Source organism: Pelecanus crispus, chromosome 9 (genome assembly GCF_030463565.1).
Source record: "Pelecanus crispus isolate bPelCri1 chromosome 9, bPelCri1.pri, whole genome shotgun sequence".
Classification (NCBI taxonomy): Eukaryota; Metazoa; Chordata; class Aves; order Pelecaniformes; family Pelecanidae; genus Pelecanus; species Pelecanus crispus.
Genome location: NC_134651.1, coordinates 40,340,504 through 40,360,130, shown reverse-complemented (window position 1 = coordinate 40,360,130; position 19,627 = coordinate 40,340,504). Strand labels below are relative to the sequence as shown.

The 19,627-nt window shown below is 55.9% G+C and overlaps 1 protein-coding gene across 1 annotated transcript in view; it reads right to left on the bottom strand.

Annotated features, from left to right (window-relative positions):
• RXRA (retinoid X receptor alpha) overlaps nt 1–17,772 on the bottom strand; it is a 38,346-nt gene extending 20,574 nt beyond the window's left edge. Inside the window, exons 1-3 of the mRNA XM_075716363.1 lie at nt 17,563–17,772; nt 11,857–12,007; nt 10,469–10,648 (exon numbers count right to left, since the gene is read on the bottom strand). Coding sequence (XP_075572478.1) covers nt 10,469–10,648; nt 11,857–12,007; nt 17,563–17,772 — 541 coding nt within the window. The remainder of the gene's footprint in view (nt 1–10,468; nt 10,649–11,856; nt 12,008–17,562) is intronic.
• Nucleotides 17,773–19,627: the final 1,855 nt, after the last annotated feature.

The window sequence follows — 19,627 nt, the reverse complement described above, 5'->3', positions numbered from 1 at the left end:
CCCTGCCCAGCTGGCCGCCGGCAGCAATGACACACCAGGCAGAGCAGATGGCGTATTCTCACCGAGTATGTCAGGTCCAAAGATAAACCAAGCCCTTGCCAGGGAGAGCGTTACCTGCTTTGCTAGCCCCGTGTTTCCAAGACCAGACAGCCCTCTCCAAAGCCAGGACAAGCCTGGCATCACTTTGCGATCCCCCCTGCAGCTTGGATGACCTCCATCCATCCCGTCCCTGGCTCTCTGGGCTGCAGGAAAGCAGTGACTGCTTCCTGACGCTATGCTCAGTGATGCCGTTATCCTCCCTTCCCCCTGAGAAGCTGCTTGATGCACTGGTCTTCACCGAGGTGTACATCTGCAGGATGAGGTACCCGTACGACGTGATGTTCAGTTGCTGCTTGCTCGCAGGACGCGCCTTACCGGGTGTTCATGAACCCAACCTGTTCCTCACTTGGAAACGATGCAGGACACCCGCCCAGCCCTGGTTGCTGGATGTAGCTTTCGGGGATGCCTGCGAGGCAGCAACTCCTCTAGATGTTGACTCGGTTGTAGATGCTATTTTCTCTCCCTACAGGCAGCTTGAGGAATGAAGTGGGAACAGCTTAATTCTTCATGTAAGCAACAGGTTCGCTCCTGCAACAGCTCTGTGCCTGGCCTTGGGGTACAGCTGCCGGTGCACACATGAACTCCCCTCTGATGGTCATCTTACTGTCACCTCGTTCTTCCAGCTGTGGCACTCCTAATCCTCTTCAGGATCCAGAGGTTGAACTCGTTTCAAATTTAGTGCCTCCACTTTCCTAGTTCCAGATTCACCCTGAAGCATCATACAGCTCCTGGGGTAGCAAGCCCAACACATTGTCCTGAAAGGTGCAGGGATTTGCAGTTGGCATTCAAGACTCTGTGGGTTCCAAGACTTGGACTTCCCTGCAGATGCAGCCATCCTTGCAGCCTGTGGTTCAGAAGCTCAGCAGAACTGAGAGGGCATCCAAGATGCAAGGAGCAGGTGAAAGTGTCTAAGTGCTGCCAGTCATACAGGTTCTTAGCAGAGTCCTCCATGTCTCTGATCTCCACTGGCAAATGTCTGCAATTTACTGCAATCAGCATCTCCACAGACCTGCTGAGGACCTGACAAGCTGGTGCTCCTTCTTAGTAGAGATGCTGAGGGACAGACACATCGCCGTTTCAGAAAAGAATGGGGACTGTGTTTCTTGAGATATAAGCAAAAAATAGCAGGTGGGGTAGGGGGAAGGAAAGAAGGAGCAAGTATTCAAGCAAAACACCTTTTTTTTTTTTTTTTTTAAATCATGCAGTATGGGATGTTTGTGTGAAGGAACATCTTCAGTAGTCAGGAGACCCCCTCACCGTCAAGACCTAGGACCTTATCTCTGGAGTCCGCTCCCCACTCCCACTGGGGATTAGTCAAATAAACCACGGTGGAGATGACAAAAACACTTTTTTCAAATAGATTTGGTTTGGGAGCTGGGTTTCTTTGTGGCTTTGCTTTTTATTTTATCTTTTAAAAAAAGAGAAATACAAATGTATTTGTATTTCTGCTGCATGGCAGCTTGTCTGGTAATATTGAAATGGGAATACCTTGTTCTTCTCGGCTTCCCAGAGGTCTTGTGGGCCAGGATGGATGGTGCTCCATCCCTGTAACACAGTAAAATTTAGAAACAAAGATCATTATATCATTTGGTTCTTGTTGCTTCTGCTGGATTTTTCTCTTCCTTTCATGTAAGTTGTAAACTCACAGGCTAAAGACAAAAAACCAGAGGAGTTCTGCGACTGACTCCTGCAACCCAATGTGGCACAATCAATGTATATTTAAGAAAAAATAAACATTCTCAACTCTGGAGAGGCCACAAGATGCTTCTCCCGCCTGTCTCACACATGATGCTTCACAGGATTAGCAAGGGCAGGACACAGCGTGGCAATTCAGGGGAGCTGGTTCTGCTGCTAGCTCCCTTCTCTTGCTCGTCATCGATGCCCCCCTCTGCACTGTGGCCTTCTGCTTAGCTGGGTGGGTAAGGAGACATCCAGCTTCTGTTCAAGAGGACCTTGGGAAGAGGATTAAACTACAGGGTGCCTGTGATAACAAGGCACTTGACAGCGTGACCTACCAGGACCTTGCCCAACCTCAGCTGGGCTCTCTTGCTCTTACTGCAATAAGATGGTGATAAGGAGGTGAAGAGCTGGAGAACACATCCCCGCTGCTGCGGGCTGAGCTGCCGCTCACCAGGAGGAGGGAAGGGCTGGCAAGGGCTCTGCAAGACCAGCATGACCCTCCCGTCTCCCATCGCACTCAATTACTGCCTCAGCAGATGGGCTCGCCTGGACAAACTATGGGGCTTGTCTCAGACGGATGCGGGGAAGCCACCGAGAGGAGCCTGTGTCCTTGTCCTTCCACCTCACCGCTCAGGCTGCAGGTGTTAGACGAGATCCACTCTTAGGACCGCGCTGTTCCCAATGCTGCTGATTTTTCTGGTCGTGAGAGTGGCACAGCATTTGATCAATGGTGTGGGTCTGTTCATTGTAAACGCAGGAGGCGAGCCAGGCATATTGCTTGCTGCAACCCAGGAAACGCTCTCCTGCGAGGCAAAGCAGTCCCAAGCTGTCGTTTCGCCAGCCCTGTCTGCCGCGCCATGTTTTCAGAGATGAGCTTCCCCGCGCTCTCCGCCGTGTTGATGGCTGTGCCAATGCTTTTATTTTTCTTCAAGGAGACTCGTATGGTTGAGAGGTTTTCTAGTCTGATTTTCTTAACATAAGGGAAACATTTAAACCTTGCAATCCACTTGAGGAGAAAAAAAGATGTTGTAGTCGAAGTGCTCTGAGAGGCAGCCCCACCTCCTCCAGCTATGTCTCAGCTGAGCCAAGGACAGAAGCCTGTGTTTTCCATGGCACCTGATGAAGAGGCTCTCATGTTATTCTGCTTGATTTCATCTGTACTTGCCTAAGGCCGCTTGCTGTCATTTTTCATCTCGAGCTTCTCCAGCCCATCTGCAATTCCCCAGGCCATGGTAACGGCAAAATACGGAGCCCCATGTGTCAAGACCACTTCTCGGTGACCTCTCTCTCTTTAAGAACCAAAATGTCTCGTCCCGTCGATTGCAGATGAGCCTCAGCTGCCCGGGTCCAAGGGCTGATGCGCGAAAATGCCAGATCCATCCTCTGCCGGTGTGCACATCAACACTGGCCGCCTTGCTTTTGCTCGTGGTGCAGCACCTGATGGCTAAAGAAGTGGGTTTGGGTCCACTGCAAAGCGAGCAACCAGCCTGGCTCAGGTGCCCAAACCAACCAGCGTGGGTGGCTGCGGTTGAGTAATGAACTTTCCAGCCACTGGAGAAGAACAAGCTGCTTGCTGAGGCTCTGGGGAGGACGTGGAGGACACTGCTGAGAAACCACTGCGGCATCCCCAACTCCTGCCACTTCATCGCAAGCCTCGCGATGAACGTCGCCAAGTCCCTGCTCCTTGAGCCGTGTGAGCGCCCCAGAATCCCAATCCTCCGGCAAAAGTTCTTTCCTTTTTAAGCCTTGGGCTCGTGGCGAGAAACCTGATGCTGTGATCTGCAGACTAATTAGATTTTAAAAAACCAGAAAGATGTCAAGTGCATGCTCTGTTTTTAAAGCCTGGCCACAGATCCAACATGGGCGCAGCCAGGTCCCCCACGCCGCGGCACGGCCACCCGCCACGGGCACTGCCACGCTCAGTGGGCACCGCGCTTTTGTGCCGGAGGAATGTTAACGAGGGGAGGAGAAGGCACAAAAGGGACAGGATTTTCCACCGAGGCAGAGGCGTTTCTGAGAGCCCCCATGGGTAGGAGCACTGCAGGCTTGTTTGTTTGCTGGGGGAGGACGCGGAGGCTACAGCAGCTCCTAATTACCACCTACCCAGCGTTAATACAGATGAGCGCTTCTTTCTGAAATGAAAATCCATCCTTCCAGGAACAACAGCGTGGATGACTGGCTGGGGTTTGTTTCTTTTCATGGGGGAGGAGGGGGAAGGATAATTCACTCTCACCAAAAATGGACTGAATGGGGTTTTCTCTGGGGGACAGATCCAGCGTCTGGAGTCCCTGGGCACGGGGAGCCCAGCACCGCGGGGAGCAGGCACTGATGCTCAGCCCAGTTCTTGGGCAGCGCCAAAGCTGTGGGCGAACAGAAGATGCACTTTTTGGCCTTGGCTCTCCCGTTCTTAGCACTCTCTGATCCTCTCCCACCTTTGTCCCTTTTGCTCCTTGCCATTCCCCGGCAGATGCAGGGATCCGCAAAGCACACAGGGATGATGATGCCTTCTAGACCGCTCCAACCTGGATGCATTTTGGGGACATGCCCCTGCATCACCAGGGCACACCACCCTCCTCCTGGAGAGCCCGGAGGCTCTGGTGGCCTCCAAGACCCAAACCTGCTCAGTCTTCTCTGAGCCTACAAGTGGGTGGCTGTTTTATTTATGAAGTGCTGGATGGAGGGTTATTGGGGATTTCCGTTTCACTAGCGGTGGAATTTATTAGGCTCTGCTGCCTTTTTATGAAGCTACAACTTCGCTGTGTATCAGCGGCATCTTGAAGCGCTTATGCCTGAGGTACCTGTTTATATTAAAAATGCCACGATAGCTGAGGAAACTAATTCAGACAGTGTTTCTTCTGCTTTGCTTTCGTGTGCCTCCTTTTTTTTCAAAGATGCAGCTTTCTACTACTGCAAACAACCTCCAAAGCTGAGGTACAAGAAATAAATGGTGGTTTTTTTCTCCAACATTTTCAACTGAATACTGCATTTTTTTAAGAGAGGCAGAATACTGCCGTGACGTTAAAAAAATGTAACTTCAGTGAAATGGAGTGTTAAAAAGTGGATTGAAACCTTTGCATGCAGACAATCCACATGCAGAATGGCTCTGGAAAACAAAAGCAAAAATTGCTAGCTCACTTTACTCTCAAAAGCTCGACACTGGGAAGTATAAGCAAACAGCAACATCACTAAATCAACGAGAGAAAATCATACAGCAAACCTTTTTTCTCAACCTAAGAGTATCCTTAAAACCAAAAAACAAACCCAGCATCATGTAACCAGCCAGTTTAAAGAGCAGCACTTTAAAAGGATATAAGAAACAAGCTCATTAAGCTGAAAGACATTTTCCATTCCAAAATTACTACTAAAAATAACTGCGCTCTTGAACTCTGCCCCTTCACTGGGGTATGGCCACTTGCCTGCTTTTACATTCACTCGGACAGCGAGTTGGAGACCTGAATTCCTGCTCTTTCTCCCCAGACTCCTCTTGCTCCTGTTGGTCCCGAGAGATGCTCCGGGAGCTGGGATGGCTCCGGGGGTTGCAGGGGGGTGCTGCACAGCCATGGCAGGGGGATCAGGCACAACTCAATGACTCCTGTGTTAGTGCAGGAGCTGAGCTCCGAGCCACTCCGGGTTAAAACACGGGGAAACTTTGGTCTTTCTGGACTAAGTGATTTATCTGAGCAGCTCCCTGGCAACATGCAGAGGTCTCCGAGCTGCAGACTAGAGCTGCTCCCCGCAACGCTGCAAGTCAACACCAACCCCCCCGCCCGCCGCCCGCAGGTTAAATCCCTCAGCTTGACGGCAGTGCAAGCGAGAGGGGAAAAAACAACCCACAAACACAGGGGAAGAGGAAGAATTATCTCAGCCTGTGAAGTTTAATGAAGTCCTGGAGTCAGAGATCAGGCATGCAACTGGGCAGAAGGTGTCCTGGATCCTCAGAGCACGACTCTGGATCATGTCACGGCAGCTGACGGAGGCAAGCTGCAGCTGCGCCGTACCCAGGCCACCGCCGTTACGGTATCTGCACCTGGATTTAGGAACTATCTTGGGGGTCACTTATGCGGCCTGAGACGCAGCCGCTGGGGGAGGACAGCCTTCTGGTCTCCAGATGGGCTACGAGCTTCCCGGCAGAGATGCGTCAACATCCATTTCACCTGGCCGGCATCAAATGCCACCGTTAGTGCTCCGCAGCGCGCTCGGGCTGCAGGCTTCAGCTCAGCAAGTGGTAGCCCTGTTAACAAACCAGGCAGCCCAGCAGGTCCGGCGGGGACAGTCTGGCTCGCCCAAGTTGCCGCTCACGTCCGAAGGCAGCGCTGGGGGAAGGAGAGGCAGGAGACGGAGCGGGGCCGGGCTGCGCCGGTTCCCAACGTCTGCTCCCTGTGAGCCGTCCAAGGGCGGCCGGCGGGAGCATGAGAAAGGGCTCCTCGCTGGTATTTCCTGCTCGCTGTGCGATCCGGCGGCGTTGCCAGCAATGGTGGGGCCGGGACCGCGTCACACGAGATAGCGACGCGCTGCAATGCGAGGCCGTGGAGTTTGTAGTCTCCAATGACCCCCTTCACCTATGGATTTAACCCCAGCTAATGGCATCACGTGCAGGACACCTTTATCCCAAGACCCTCAGTGTTTACTCCCACCTCTTCACAAGACCTCTGCCTCTCTACCTCAAAGGCAGCTTCCCCTTTTTCCCTTTAAAATATAAGGCTGCTGATACACAGACACCTTAGACCCTAATGAGTAACAGATCAAGCAGAGAGAGTTATGCTTCTGGATGCAAACAGCCACCCCCACAACAATAATCCCTGCATTAGTCAAGATCCCTGATGGTAATCTTAATTTTGTTGACTATCCAGTATTTAGTGGGAGACAGAGTACAAAAACCAAAGCCTCACACAGCTGGCAGTAATTCACAGGGAAAAAAAATGCTCCCAGTTGCTTATTTATTATAGCTGCAATACCTCAGAGTCCGTGAGGCTCATTCACCACGGACGCGGCATCAGGATCTGTATCTTAAATGTTTTTAACAGGGAGCAGCAAGAAGAGACGCACACACCAGAAGGAATCTTCTGCTTCTGCAGACTTTCACCCCCTCAAGCCAAGATCCCCAAGACCTGATGGCAAAAGCAAAGCCTCGTAGCTCTGAAATCCCCTGTCCTTCCAGCAGTACCCCACGGCCACCCCCCGCCTCCCTCCTCCATGGGTGCACTGCCACAGCTGCCCTGGCCAGGCTCCTTCCCGGAGCACCCAGTCAAGGTCCATCCCTCCAGGTCTGTTCATGGCATGTTCACCTGGAGATTCCCCAGGTGTCGGGATCAAACCCTTCCCGAGCTCCGTCAGCTGCCCAAGAAGCCCCGGTGCCTTTATTCCTTTAAGCCGACTTCTTAGCTACATAATAGAGGCATTTTCTTTTACCCTCCTGAGTACGAACGTACCCTTGTGGGTACAAACGTGGCCCTCACCCCTCTTCTCCCCAGCATCATTCTGTAGGTCACAGCACTGCTCACCACCACGCAGGATGCCTTATTCTCTCACCAGAGCTATAGTACTTGGTTTAGAGGGTTTTACCGTACTTCTGTGACATACAAATACCTTTGGGCTACAGGAGAGATACTTCCCCAGCAGGAATCTGATATGCATTTATGTAGCTATAAATTAGGTCTCCAGAGCAAGATATTTTTTAGGAAAATGCGGCCCATTACCCTGGCTCTGTTACTTAAAAGATGCAAGAGTTTACACTAGAGGACAAAAAGCCAGCTATGTTGTAAGTATTTAGGCAAAAGGAATTGGCAATGCAGCATTTAGCCCAAAACTGTTCCCCAAAACGGAGGTGGTGTGGGGGCAGTGGGACTGGCGTAAGGACAAGGACGAGGCTCCCAGCTGGCAAAGTGGATCGGCAGCAGCAGTGAGCTGGGATGGATGCAATGGGAAGGAGACGTTTTGTTGACAAATCAGGTGGATATCACACGTGAACTCAAGAGCTGCTCAAAGCCAAAGCTTAGTGAGATCCAGCTTCTCACTTTCAGGTCTAGGACAACACTAGGACATCTCCAAACCTGCCACGAGACACTTAATTTTTAGGTTGATAACAAGACAGAGCTTTATTTGGGTACTGGGGGAGTTATTCCAGCTTTCCCTACATGGGTATTATACCCCAAACATCTACTGAATGTCGATGCACCGGCTTGCTGCCCTTCTCTGAAGCTCTCCTCATTGCAACACCAGCATCAGAAGATCAGCCAGCAGCGCCTGAGTGCAATTCTAGAGTTACGAAGATCCCATCTGTCACACTTTTAAATAATTGGCTGATCGTTATGAATTCATTTGGTATTCATTGTGATAATGTTAATCAAGATGAATTAATAGAGTCCTCATACTGTACGCGCTCCCTGGGGAATTCCACCACCATTTAGAAATTAATTAATGGACCTATAATTTTCGTGGTGCTGCCCATGCAATCACCGTTAACGGTAGGCACGAAGCAGGTATCCGATCACAGGATGTCAGTGCAGGCTACGGCGTTAAAGCCTTACTGCTGATGTTCCCTTCCCTACAGACATCGGCTGAGATGTTCGAGGGGTCTGAAAGGAAAGCGGGTCTCCAGCTGCCGGTGCAAGGCTCTGGAGGCAATGCCAGGGTAATGGGATGGGATGCATCTGTCTACACCTGCATTTCTCCCCTGAGAAGCAAGTGCTGCTGCTCAACACACAGGACACTTCTTGGCTGCTTTTTAGTCACCCGAGTCTCCTGGGGCCGGAGATCAGACTTTCCTCCCTCCGTTTCCTCCTCCTACCACACATCTCCCGCGGGATCCAGGACGCTCCATGGCTCTGCCCGCCTGCAAAGCAGCCAGGGTAATACCAGCCCCCAGCACATGAAGCACCGTGCCTGCACCATTCCGCTCGTCTTTAGAGGCATTTTCTGAATGTCTCAATCTCTCCATTTAAGACTAGAGGTTCTCTTTCAGTTCTCTTTCCCACCAAGCTGGAAATGACGCAAACGGAACAAGAAAGACAGGAGCGAGGAAAGGGCGGAGGATGAGGAGTTGGGAGGCCTTGCAACCGCTCTGTGGTGATGGCTCCAAGGAGCAGCTTTCCTTTGTCACAGAGGAACCCTCCATCAAACATGTATTGTTTTGGGTGAGAGTGGGGAAGGGGCCACGGGCACCCCAAGCTCTGCCCGCTGGTGTTCCTTGGAGGTTCCAGCTGTGCGTTGCGTTTCTATCCAAAGCAACGCGTTACCATCTCTCCCACTCCCAACCATGTGCTCTCTCCAGATAGGTTTCTGCCTACAGCCGCACCTGGCAGAGCCGCTGCCTCCTGGGAACCCATCCTTGCTTGGGCCAGAAAGCTTCGTTTCCGAGCACTGAAGGGTTAAGCTCTGCAGGGCTGGGGAGGTCCCCTGGGTGCCCTTGCCTCCCAGCCCGCCGCAATCCCCCCACACCTCGAGCGGAGACAGCTTTGACATTTGAGGACTGCGCGTCGTGGGTCCTTAGGTAACGCCGTAAATCGAGCGTGGCGGGGTCTGCTCAACACTCGGCGCAGCTCCGGCGCTGCCCTATTTAATCAATGCTCCAGACAAGACTAAGTGCTCTTCAAAGAGACCCGGGCTGCAGCGCAGCTCGCTGCAACCAGAGTGACTCGGCAGAGGGATGGGTTTATCGGCCGGTCAGGGAGGCAAGTGTGGCTCTGAAGATGTAAGGGGAGAAGGCAGCACCATGGGGTCATTTTCACATCATGTCTGGTAAAAGCCTGTTCTGCCAGCAGTTTAAAACAGACGCAGTCAGCATTTAAAAAGAGAATTTAAAAGAGGCACTGCCATGAAGTTTTAGGTCCTAAATTAAAATTCCAGTAAGGGGAGGGATATCTTTTTACGAGACCAAATTTCTTTTTTCCTCCCAATGAGAAAAAAAAATCCATTATCACTACTGCTAGGGAATGCAACTGAGTTAGAGCAGCTGGCGCTCGGCGCTGATGGCTGAGCAGTGGACTCTGATGAGAAGGACCTCAGTTCACTGAGTTTCCCTGCCCGTCCCAGCTGGCACACATGCCGGAACCTCTCACCTCCCCAGCAGCACGCTGATTAGTAACCAGCGAATTAAACGTGATCTTTATTTTGCCAATGTGCCCTCATCAGCTCCGGTTCTCCAGGATGCGACATCCCGTGTTGCACGGAGAAAGAAGGGCCAGGTCGGGTGGCAGCATTTGGCACCCAAAACACACTCGGCCCCGACAGCTTTCGCACCTCTGTTTTGATGGGGCTCTGCAGGGAAAGGGAAGAGCTCGGTGTATTCGCCATCGCTGCTCCCAACACGTGGCAGCCGGTGCAAAACGGGGAGCGCAAGTTCCAGGGCAGCAAACGATCTCGCGAGCGCTGCCTGCTTTCATTGCCCCCCTGCTCCCCGGTGCTGTGCTCGGTGCCTCTGGGCTCATTACTAATGTGCAACCGTCCATCAGCCGGGTACCACTCTGGGACTTAGCGCTGGTTTGGAGCCCGTAAGAGGCCCTGGCTGTGGCGCAAAGGTAGAATATAAAAGAGACGCGCGCGTTTTTGGCACCTTGGCAAGGCTCATGCTGGCCCTGGCGCACGTGGTGCTGCCACGCTGCCAACAGGCAGGAGCCTGCTGGAGCCTCCTAACGAAGGAAAGGTGCCTGCAGCACCCGTGGGTGCTCAGGCCAGGCTCTGTCTGCCTTACCTTCTCGCTTCATCCCCATCGCAAGACACTTCTGATAGCGGCAGTACTGGCAGCGGTTGCGCTGGCGCTTGTCGATCAAGCAGTCCTTGTTGTCGCGGCAGGTGTAGGTGAGGTCTTTCCGCACCGTGCGCTTGAAGAAGCCTTTGCAGCCCTCGCAGCTGTAAACCCCATAATGTTTACCTGCGGGGGGGATGCGACTCGGGTTAAAACGACTCACTGAGTGTCCCGGGTGCCCCCAGCTCCCCTCTTTGCTCTCCCTCAGCACAAAGACCCATCAGCTCTTCCCAGAGTCTCTCCCAGCCATGTCTGGGGGAAGCAGAGGTTTCTCGGAGGCAAGAGCAGGAGCTAAAGAGCAGTGGCTTCGCCTTGACTTGACTTCCATAAAATCAGGATGTCCTCCGTGGGCTACAGCCTGCCTTATATGCAGGAAAAGCCCTAGCCATTTCTTAGCCATGCCTCGGGGTGAGGCAGAGCAGCAGTGAAACAAGAGGGGTCCCTCTGTACCCATCTGGACTCCCCACGCCAGCGACCCTGCTCTGCACCACGCTCCCACCCTCCTCTTCCAGCCCTGGAACCCAACAGGCACAGGAGATGTCCTTAAGGGCCTCACAAACTGGGTGACCAGAGCACTTCTGGAGCAGAAAGCTTTTAAAGCAGCATGAGAATAAAGGGAATTGGCACTGCCGCGAGTGGAGAGACTCCAAGGGAAGCACATCTTTTCATCTGGCGCTATGTGACAATACCACTGCGGATCAAAGGATGAGTGGAGAGAGGGCCCCTCACTAATGGCATGGATGTTGCCATTAGTCCATGGACGTGGCACTTTGGGACATGGTTTAGTGGGCATGGTGGTGTTGGGCTGATGATTGGAACGATGACCTTAGAGCTCCTTTCCAATCTTAATGATTCCTAGTTTTCACTTTCATTCAAAAATAATCCAGCCACCAAGCCAGGAAACACGAAATTGCTACTCTATCCTCAATTAGCTTAGTGGTGGACTTGGTAATGTTAGGTTAATGGCTGGACTGGATGATCTTAAAGGTCTTTTCCAACCTAAACGATTCTGTGATTCTATGATTCTAATGCCATGTCTTCAGACGGGCTATGCTGCTCCAGGCTCAGGATATAACACCGCTGCTAAGTAGAGACCCGGGCTCTCCTGGCTCAGGTCAGAGCCTGCCCCAGACCAGATGGGCTGGGAGAGCCTGGTCAATAAGGGACTTTTCGTCCCCTCCTCTGAGGGCACGGGTGGCTCCTCTCCCAATGGAGAGGTCCCACATGTGCTCGCTGTGCTGTAGGGACCCGGGGAGCCATGCAAGCCCTCGCCACGCTTTCCCAGGGCATCCACGCGCCGCTGTGAGCCCCTCCCGGGGAGGCACCAGCCTTACCTGAAGATCTGTCCCCGCAGATGGCACATATGTGCTTGGTGAAGGAGGCCATCGTTCCTGAGGGATGTGCTGGCACTTTGAGGACTCCGTTGAGCCCCAGGGGTGGCTTAATGTCCTCTGAGCTGCTGACGGGGTTCATGGGCGAGTTGAGCTGTCGAGACAGAAGCACGGTGCTCAGCGGGGAAACGGGGCATGCAGGTGCGGGGCCGAGCCAGCTCCGCAGCAGGGCTTGCCTGTGCACCTAGACATGGGGCGGGAGGGCAAGCAGGGGACAAGCTTCCAATGGGGACATGCACCGCTTAAAACACCCACCCAGCAAAGCTGCACCAGGAGGAGGATTTGGGCACATGTGTCCAGTGACCAAAGGCACAGGCGTTCATCTGCTGCCCTGGCATAAAAGCCGGCACGGCTCTGAGCTGGCAGCAGGATGCTACCGGGTCTCGCTGCCGGCACCGGGGCAGAAGGAGCAGGACAGGGCCGGTCCCCTGTGCACCTCCAGGAGCAACGCAGGGCTGACACCGCCCGCCCCACGAAAGACGCTCCTGCATGATTGAAGGGGCAGGCGAGTTCCCCCTGTACTGCCAGACCCACAGCCACGGCACAGCCACGGCACAGCCCCCGTGGCCAGGCGCTCGCAAGCCATCCCGGCTTCACGCTGCCTCGGGATGCAGAGCAGGGAAGATGTTTTGCAGCGATGGTTCCTGGGAGAGCTGCTGGCTGGGAGCGAGCGCTTGCACGGATGATGAAGGCCAGGACACTTGCGCTTTAGCTTTGCAATTTATAGACATCCTTTTAGCATTATCTCTCCAAAGGAAAGCTTCACAGCAAATAAATAGATCCCAGATGCAATGGGGCCTGGCTTTCTAGAGCTGGCTTGGGTGGGACACTTCTCTGCAACTTCCAGCAGCCTGTCCACATGCCTCTCCTTCCCTCCCCAGTGAGCTCGGTCCCCAACAGCTGGTGAAGAAAGTGGAGAATTGGGTGGAAGCTGGGTGCTTGCATGGCCCTGTGGCGCTGGTATCGAGTGAAAGATTCCCGAGTTGATTCCCACACTGCCCTGTGCAGCAGAGCAGGGCTGTTATTCCCCCATGTACAGAGAGAAACTGAGGCATGGAGAAGAGGAGGCTGAGGGGAGACCTTATCGCTCTCTGCAACTACCTGAAAGGAGGGGGCAGTGAGGTGGGTGTTGGTCTCTTCTCCCACGGAGTTAGCGATAGGACGAGAGGAAATGGGCTCAAGCTGCACCAGGGGAGGTTTAGATTGGATATTAGGAAAAATTTCTTCACAGAAAGGGTAGTCAAGCATTGGAACAGGCTGCCCAGAGAGGTGGTAGAGTCCCCATCCCTGGAAGAGTTCAAAAAATGTGTAGACGTGGCACTTGTGACATGGTTTAGTGGGCATGGTGGTGTTGGGTTGATGATTGGAATGATGATCTTAGAGGTCCTTTCCAATCTTAATGATTCCTAGTTTTTACTTTCATTATAAATGATCCAGCCACCAAGGCAGGAGGCATGGGGTTGCTACTCTCCCCTTAATTGGTTTAGTGGTGGCCTTGGTAATGTGAGGTTAATGGTTGGACTGAATGATCTTGAAGGTCTTTTCCAACCTAAATGATTTGATGATTCTACGATTCTATGGAGATGGAGGACCGACCCGTCTTGATAAGGCAAGAAGCTCACAGCAGCCCTGCCCAGCCCAGGGCAGGGTCAAGGAGGTCTGGGGGTGGACCGGGGAGCCAGGCTCGGTCACCTCGGGATGCAGCGCCGGCCAGGACCGCTGCGGCTGTGCTGTCCTCCTGGGGACCAGCCTGCCAGGGACTGTCGCAGAGCCTTCCTCCCTGCCAACTTCTAAATCCAGGTTGGATAGGCAGGATTTGTGCTTTGGTTTGTTGTGTTTCTCTAATAGAGATACTCAGCAATTGCACTTGTCACAAATTAATTCAGGGAAGTCCCATGGCTTGCGATCTGTCAATTAGAGCAGCGCAGCCGTTCCTCTAGCTTTAAAGTCTCCAGGCTGGTGGGGAGTATTTGGCAGGCAGATGACTAATAACCGCAGAACAGAGCAAGGTAAACCCACCCTGGAGAAATGTGATGGATCTGCCTCCCTCTCCCACCCTGCCCGTGCCAGCTGATGAATCAAAGGCAGCTGAGAGCCGGTGCCACCGAGGGATACGCTCCTGGGCTTTAGCTGCTGTTCGGGTACACTGCCATAAGGCAGAGACGGGAGGGACAAGCGGGTTCCCAGGCAGGAGCATCTCTTTTTGGGATCTGTGGGTCCCCAGGCACAAACCCTCTCTCCATGCTACTCTGAGGGCAGGGGCTGCTGGCACTGCTGCGGCACATTACTCCATGACTTTGGAGGTCACCAGCCCTGGCAATTCCTCCCAGTGCACTTTCTGGGAAATGGAGCCATTTCCCAGGTGCAGCTGGTGGCCGTGGCTCGTGTCGTGCCGCATCACTGGCCGCTGCCCCATGGGAGCGAGGGCGGAGGCCAGCGGCTGCCTGCTGAAGAGAAGCCTTTCGCCACCAGCAGCCCCCAGAATCTGCCCAAGCAGCCCCCCGAGAGCATCTGCGGGGACACGATGGGCACAGCAAGACGGGGCGAGCGCTGCACCCTGCCCCTGCACCAGCCCAGGAGGGTGGGGGGGTCCCGCCACCCCCTGCAGCCCCATGCATCAGCAGGATGCGCCGCTCCGAGCTGAGTCAGCCCTGGGCTGGGGTGGGGGAAGTCATCAGTTCCTCTCGCAGCGCCGGCCCAAAACCTCAGCGGAGGCACCATGTGCACCCCAGGGTTCCCACAGCACCCCGGCGCCTGCCCCGTGCCTTCCCCTCCCCGCTGGCAGCCGCCGAGCAAAACCAGCAGCACGTGCAGGCAGGGAGGAGGCAGAAGGGGAGGCAGCGGCCCCCCGCCTTGGCACAGCACTTCTGCTCCGGGGCAGGACAACTCCAGCTCAGCAAGTGAGCGGGCATGAGGGAGGAACCGGTGCTCTGCTTCCTCAGCCACGCTGGGACTCCTCGGCTCCTCTCCCTTCCCTGGTCAGTTCACTGCACCAGGGACTGAATTCTGTCCCTTCTGGCAAGCAGAGCTTTATTCCTCTTCCCATCCAAAAAAAAAAAACCAAACCCCCTTCTCCAGTCCACCCGGCACCCTTGCAGCCCTGGAAAAGCCTAATCCCGGGTCTGATATCTCCCCACTCGCCCCCGGGCGCCCCGAGCTGCTGCCAGCGATGCCTGGGGCGGCTGCGCCAGCACAGCCCTGCAAACTGCATGGAAAGTCCCTCCCTTGAAGCTCTTACTGAAAATCCTGCTTTTTTTTTTTTTTTTTTTCCTGTTTTCCCAGAACTTTTAGGTAAGAGGGTTTAAATCTGTGTTAAATCCCAGTAAGCAGCAGAGCTGCTGGGTCTCGCCTCCAGGTCCAGCTTGCTCACCACGGCAAACTGCCCCTGCTTTTAGCTGGCTCCTGCCCCGCACCCCTCATCCCTGGCCCAGCTCCCCTCCCCAAGGGGGCCTGGGGGCTCCCTGGGTGCTGGGACCCCGCAGCAGGACACCCTGCCTCGTGCCCTGATTTTGGGGTTGCGTTTAGAAGCCGTGTGAGGTCCCAGAAAGTGCACAGCGCTGGAGGGAGGGTGCCATGAGTGCTCTGAGCATCCTCCCGCGCTGGCACCAAGGGCTGCTGGCTCCTCGCCTCCGCCGGACCAAACAGGAGGGGGAAAGCACTCCGGCTTTTTGGAGCTTGCCGGCTCCTTCCCAGCCCGGTGCCGGCAGGAGCTGGGGTGGAGGGGACCCACCCTGCGGGACCCACCGCCCCTTGCACGCCCCGTGCCCTTCTGCTCTGCTGGCTTTCCAGAGGCGACGAGGCGTGGCCTGATGGCAAGTGGCATCTGCCATCTGATTCAAACCACCTTCCATCAGTGCCATCCCCGCCCGGCGACGGGGGCCGCACGCCTCATTACCCCCGGCGCTTTGCCGACCGGTGTGGTGGTGCAGGGGGCTGCGCTCCCCTCCGAGCATCGGCCCCGCTGCCCGCCTGCACCCTCCTCCTCCTCCTCCTCCCGCACTCCTCCGCGGGCCCAGGTAGGCGCCTCTGCCCGCTGCAGGGACAGGGACGGGGACAGGGACCTAATGTACCCAGACAGGGAACAGATGGCAGGAGCCATTAGGCTGAAGACCTCCTGCCACCTCTAGGAAAACCACTTAAGACAAGTCCCCGAACAAAGGACGGGCGCTTGCACCGCGCCGAGAGGGCTGGAGCCGCAGCGTTGCTATCTCGCTCCCCAGCACCATCTGACCACGCTCTCTATTCCCCTTTCTGCCCTGCGGCTGCGTTTTATTTCGGTTCCCCTGGCTCACCGGTCCCTATAGCAAACTGCGCCTTATAATTGACGCTGGGGGTGCATCGCCCCTTCTCCGTTTCCTCCCTGGCTTGCGGCTCACCCCCATGTTGCTTCACATCCCCCCTTCCCACCCCTTCCCCACCATTTTGGGCTCTCGCTGCTAATTTTGCTCCAGTCGCCCGTTCCCAGGCGCCGTTTCGGTTCCCCTTCCCTCAGCCACGGGCCGGGAGGCGGCATGTCCACCCCACTCATCTCCCGCACCGGGGAGCGGGACCCAGCCGGACCCTGCCGCACCGGGCTGCAGGGTGCAGGTCCCCACGCATCTACGGGGGTCACGGGCCAGATCCTGCACGGGAGAAGCCCACCAAAAGGCAAATAGAGCTGCCGCCTCTGCGGCCAGCACGGGAATGCTGGGTCCTGGGGGAAGCTGCCTGGGGGTCCCCAGGGACAGGACTCAGCACAGCACAGCTCTCCCCAGCCCTGGGTAGAAAAACCTGTTATCTCTGGAAATAAATCAGGCCAATATTTAAAAATAAAGGTGCCGGCAGGTGCTTGACTCCCGGAGGGAGCCTGGAATAAATAAACCCGCAGCAAGTGGCAGGTGGTGGCCAATTCCTTAATCTGCCCTTTTACTAAACATATACGGTGTGAGCAGCCAACAACAGGTGGCAGGGCTGGCCAACGCGCCCCGATCTTGCTATTTTTAAAAAGAGCTTATCTCTCCATAGTTGGAGGTTTTTTACATAATCTTCAGCCAACGAACGCCAGCCCTTCCCCTGCGAGGAGAAAGGGGCAGCGGGCAGGGGACCCCTTGGCGTGTGCCATGGGGACCGGGGCTGGCCCGGAGGGGACACACCGGTTCCTGGGGAGGGGACAGGACTGTTCGGGTGAGAAGCACGGGGTGCAGAGAGTTTTAGGGTGGCTCTGGCCCCTGCCAGAGCTACAGCAGCCCCCAGGTAGCCCAGGGGTAGTCACTGCTCCCCTTTCACCCCCAGCCTGGGGACGGACAGGGCGGGACCGGAGGGGACAAGTGATGGGAGGAGATAGATAGCCACAGGCTGGCCGGTGCTGGTCCCCCATTGCCCACCCAGGGCAGCCCCAAAGGTGGCTGCAGCCACCCAGCTCTGGCCAGAGGAGCAGGATGCCTCCGCCTTAGTTTCGTCCTTGGGTTTCTGCTTTTTGCCACCCTCCGGCACCTGCCTGCGCTGCCTGCAACGGAGCTTGTCTCCCTGGGCTTGCCTGGCCAGCGCAGCCTCCTGCGAGCCGGGGCTTGCAGCGGGGAGACCAGAGCCGGGTCTGGGTCGGGAACCCATGGAGGCGGCTTCTCCCCAGCTAAGCAAGCAGCAGCGACGTCCCCGTCACCCTCCCCTTACCTGCGGGCTGCTGGTGCCGAATCCCAGGCTGGGGGTGGAGGGGACAGACATCGAGTGCGGGCCCATTGGGGAGCTGATGACGGAGAACGGAGGTCCCATGCCGTTGATGGGCGAGCTCAGGGTGCTGATGGGCGAGTGGAGCTGGCCCGGGGAGCCCAGCGAGGAGCCGATGCCCGGCCCGATGGACGGGTGGAGGGATGGGGTGGCCATGGGCCCCCGGCTCGTGGGAGAGTTCAGGGATGTGGAATTGACTTGGTTGGAGAAATCTGGAAGAGGGAAAAGAGAGAAACGGGGCTGAGTTTCCCGTCTAGGAGAGGCTCTGACACATTGCCGCAGCAAGCCCTGAGCAGCAGCCCCCTGCTCCTCGCCCTGCTGAGGGGCTGCTTTTCAACCTGCCCCCGAAATTCCCAGTGCATCCTCCATCTTTTAAAACCACCTTCTGCTGGAGTACCTACGCAGGCGTTAAGACAGGCACTGAGAGCATTTCCACCTCGAGAGCCCAGCGTCACCACCCTCCTCCGTCTCGCTCACCCGCTGTACCCCAGTTCTAAACTCTGCTGCAGAGGCAGCATCGCTGCTCTGGCTGATGCATGGGTAGAAAATCCACCACGGGAGCGGACAGATGCCCTCCATGCTGCAGGATAATTCAGATTTACCACAGCATCGCAGGGCCAGGCTATGCGTGGGGAGCACGGAGGGGCTGCGTGCCCGGCAGCACCCGCACGCTGCGGCAGCGGGGAGGGGGGTTTGGTGGCGAGAGCGCGTTTGTGCATCGCACGTGTGGTTTGCGCGGCCGTCAAGGGCACGAGTGTGCGACGGGCAAGTCTGTGTGTGTTGGCAAGGAGGAACATGCCTGCCTGCTGCTCGGGTAGCGAGGGGCAGCTTTCTGCAGGCAGCAGCGGACGGGCTGTGTCTGCCTGCGCCCCAGCAGCTCCGCCATCCCAGGGGAGCGAGGCGGGCGGGGGGGCCGGGAAGGGGGCGTTAAAAATAGACTCCGATTCTCCCGAGAGGAGACATGGAGCCATTCCTGGCACATTTCCTCCTCATCCTGTCACGCTGCTTGCAAAACAATCCCAAGCGAGGAAGGGGCTGGCTCGTGGCCCCCGGGCGGGCTGCGAGGAGGAGGTGCCGGAAAGCGAAAGGGGCGGACAGGCAGCACGGGCAGGGGTCCCACGGCATCACCACCGCTCGCCCCGACACCTGCTGGGACCCCCCCAGTTCACACCAGCAGACGCGGGCCCAGAGCTGGGGGGCACTGGCACGGCTGCTTGGCCAGGGACTGTTCATGAGGGAATCTGGGAGCCACTGCATTTGGCTACAGGCCCCAAATTCCCTAAATTCTGGGAAATATTGTCCTCAGTCACCTGTGTGGGGTCAGCTGTCTCCCTGGGATTTTGGAGCAATTAGCATACGAGCGTTATGCAGTGGGAAACACGCTTGCTGAACCCCCAGCAAGCCCAGCCCCGGCAATCTTCCCTGGAGATCACCGATCCCGGCGGGGAAACCCCAGCATGGGGAAGTGAAGGCCCAGCAAGGCAGAGATGCTCCTCTCGCAAAAAGCCATGCAGCCAGCATCCCACTGCTGCACCCAGCGTCCCATTGCTGGACCCGGCATCCCATCGCAGCACCCAGTGTCCCATTGCAGGACCCAAAGTCCTATTGCTGCACGCAAAGTCCCATCGCTCCACCCAGTGTCCCATTGCAGGACCCAAAGTCCCACTGCAGGACCCAGCATCCCGTCGCTGCACCCAAAGTCCCACTGCAGGACCCAAAGTCCCATTGCTGCACCCAGCATCCCATCGCTGCACCCAGCATTCCATCACTGCACCCAGCATCCCATCGCTGCACCCAGCATCCCATCACTGCACCCCGCATCCCATCGCTGCACCCAGCATCCCATCGCTGCACCCAGCATTCCATCGCTGCACCCAGCATCCCATTGCTGCACCCAGCATCCCATCACTGCACCCAAAGTTCCATCGCAACACTCAGCATCCCATCGCTGCACCCAGCATCCCATCGCTGCGCCCAGCATCCCATCACTGCACCCAAAGTCCCATCACTG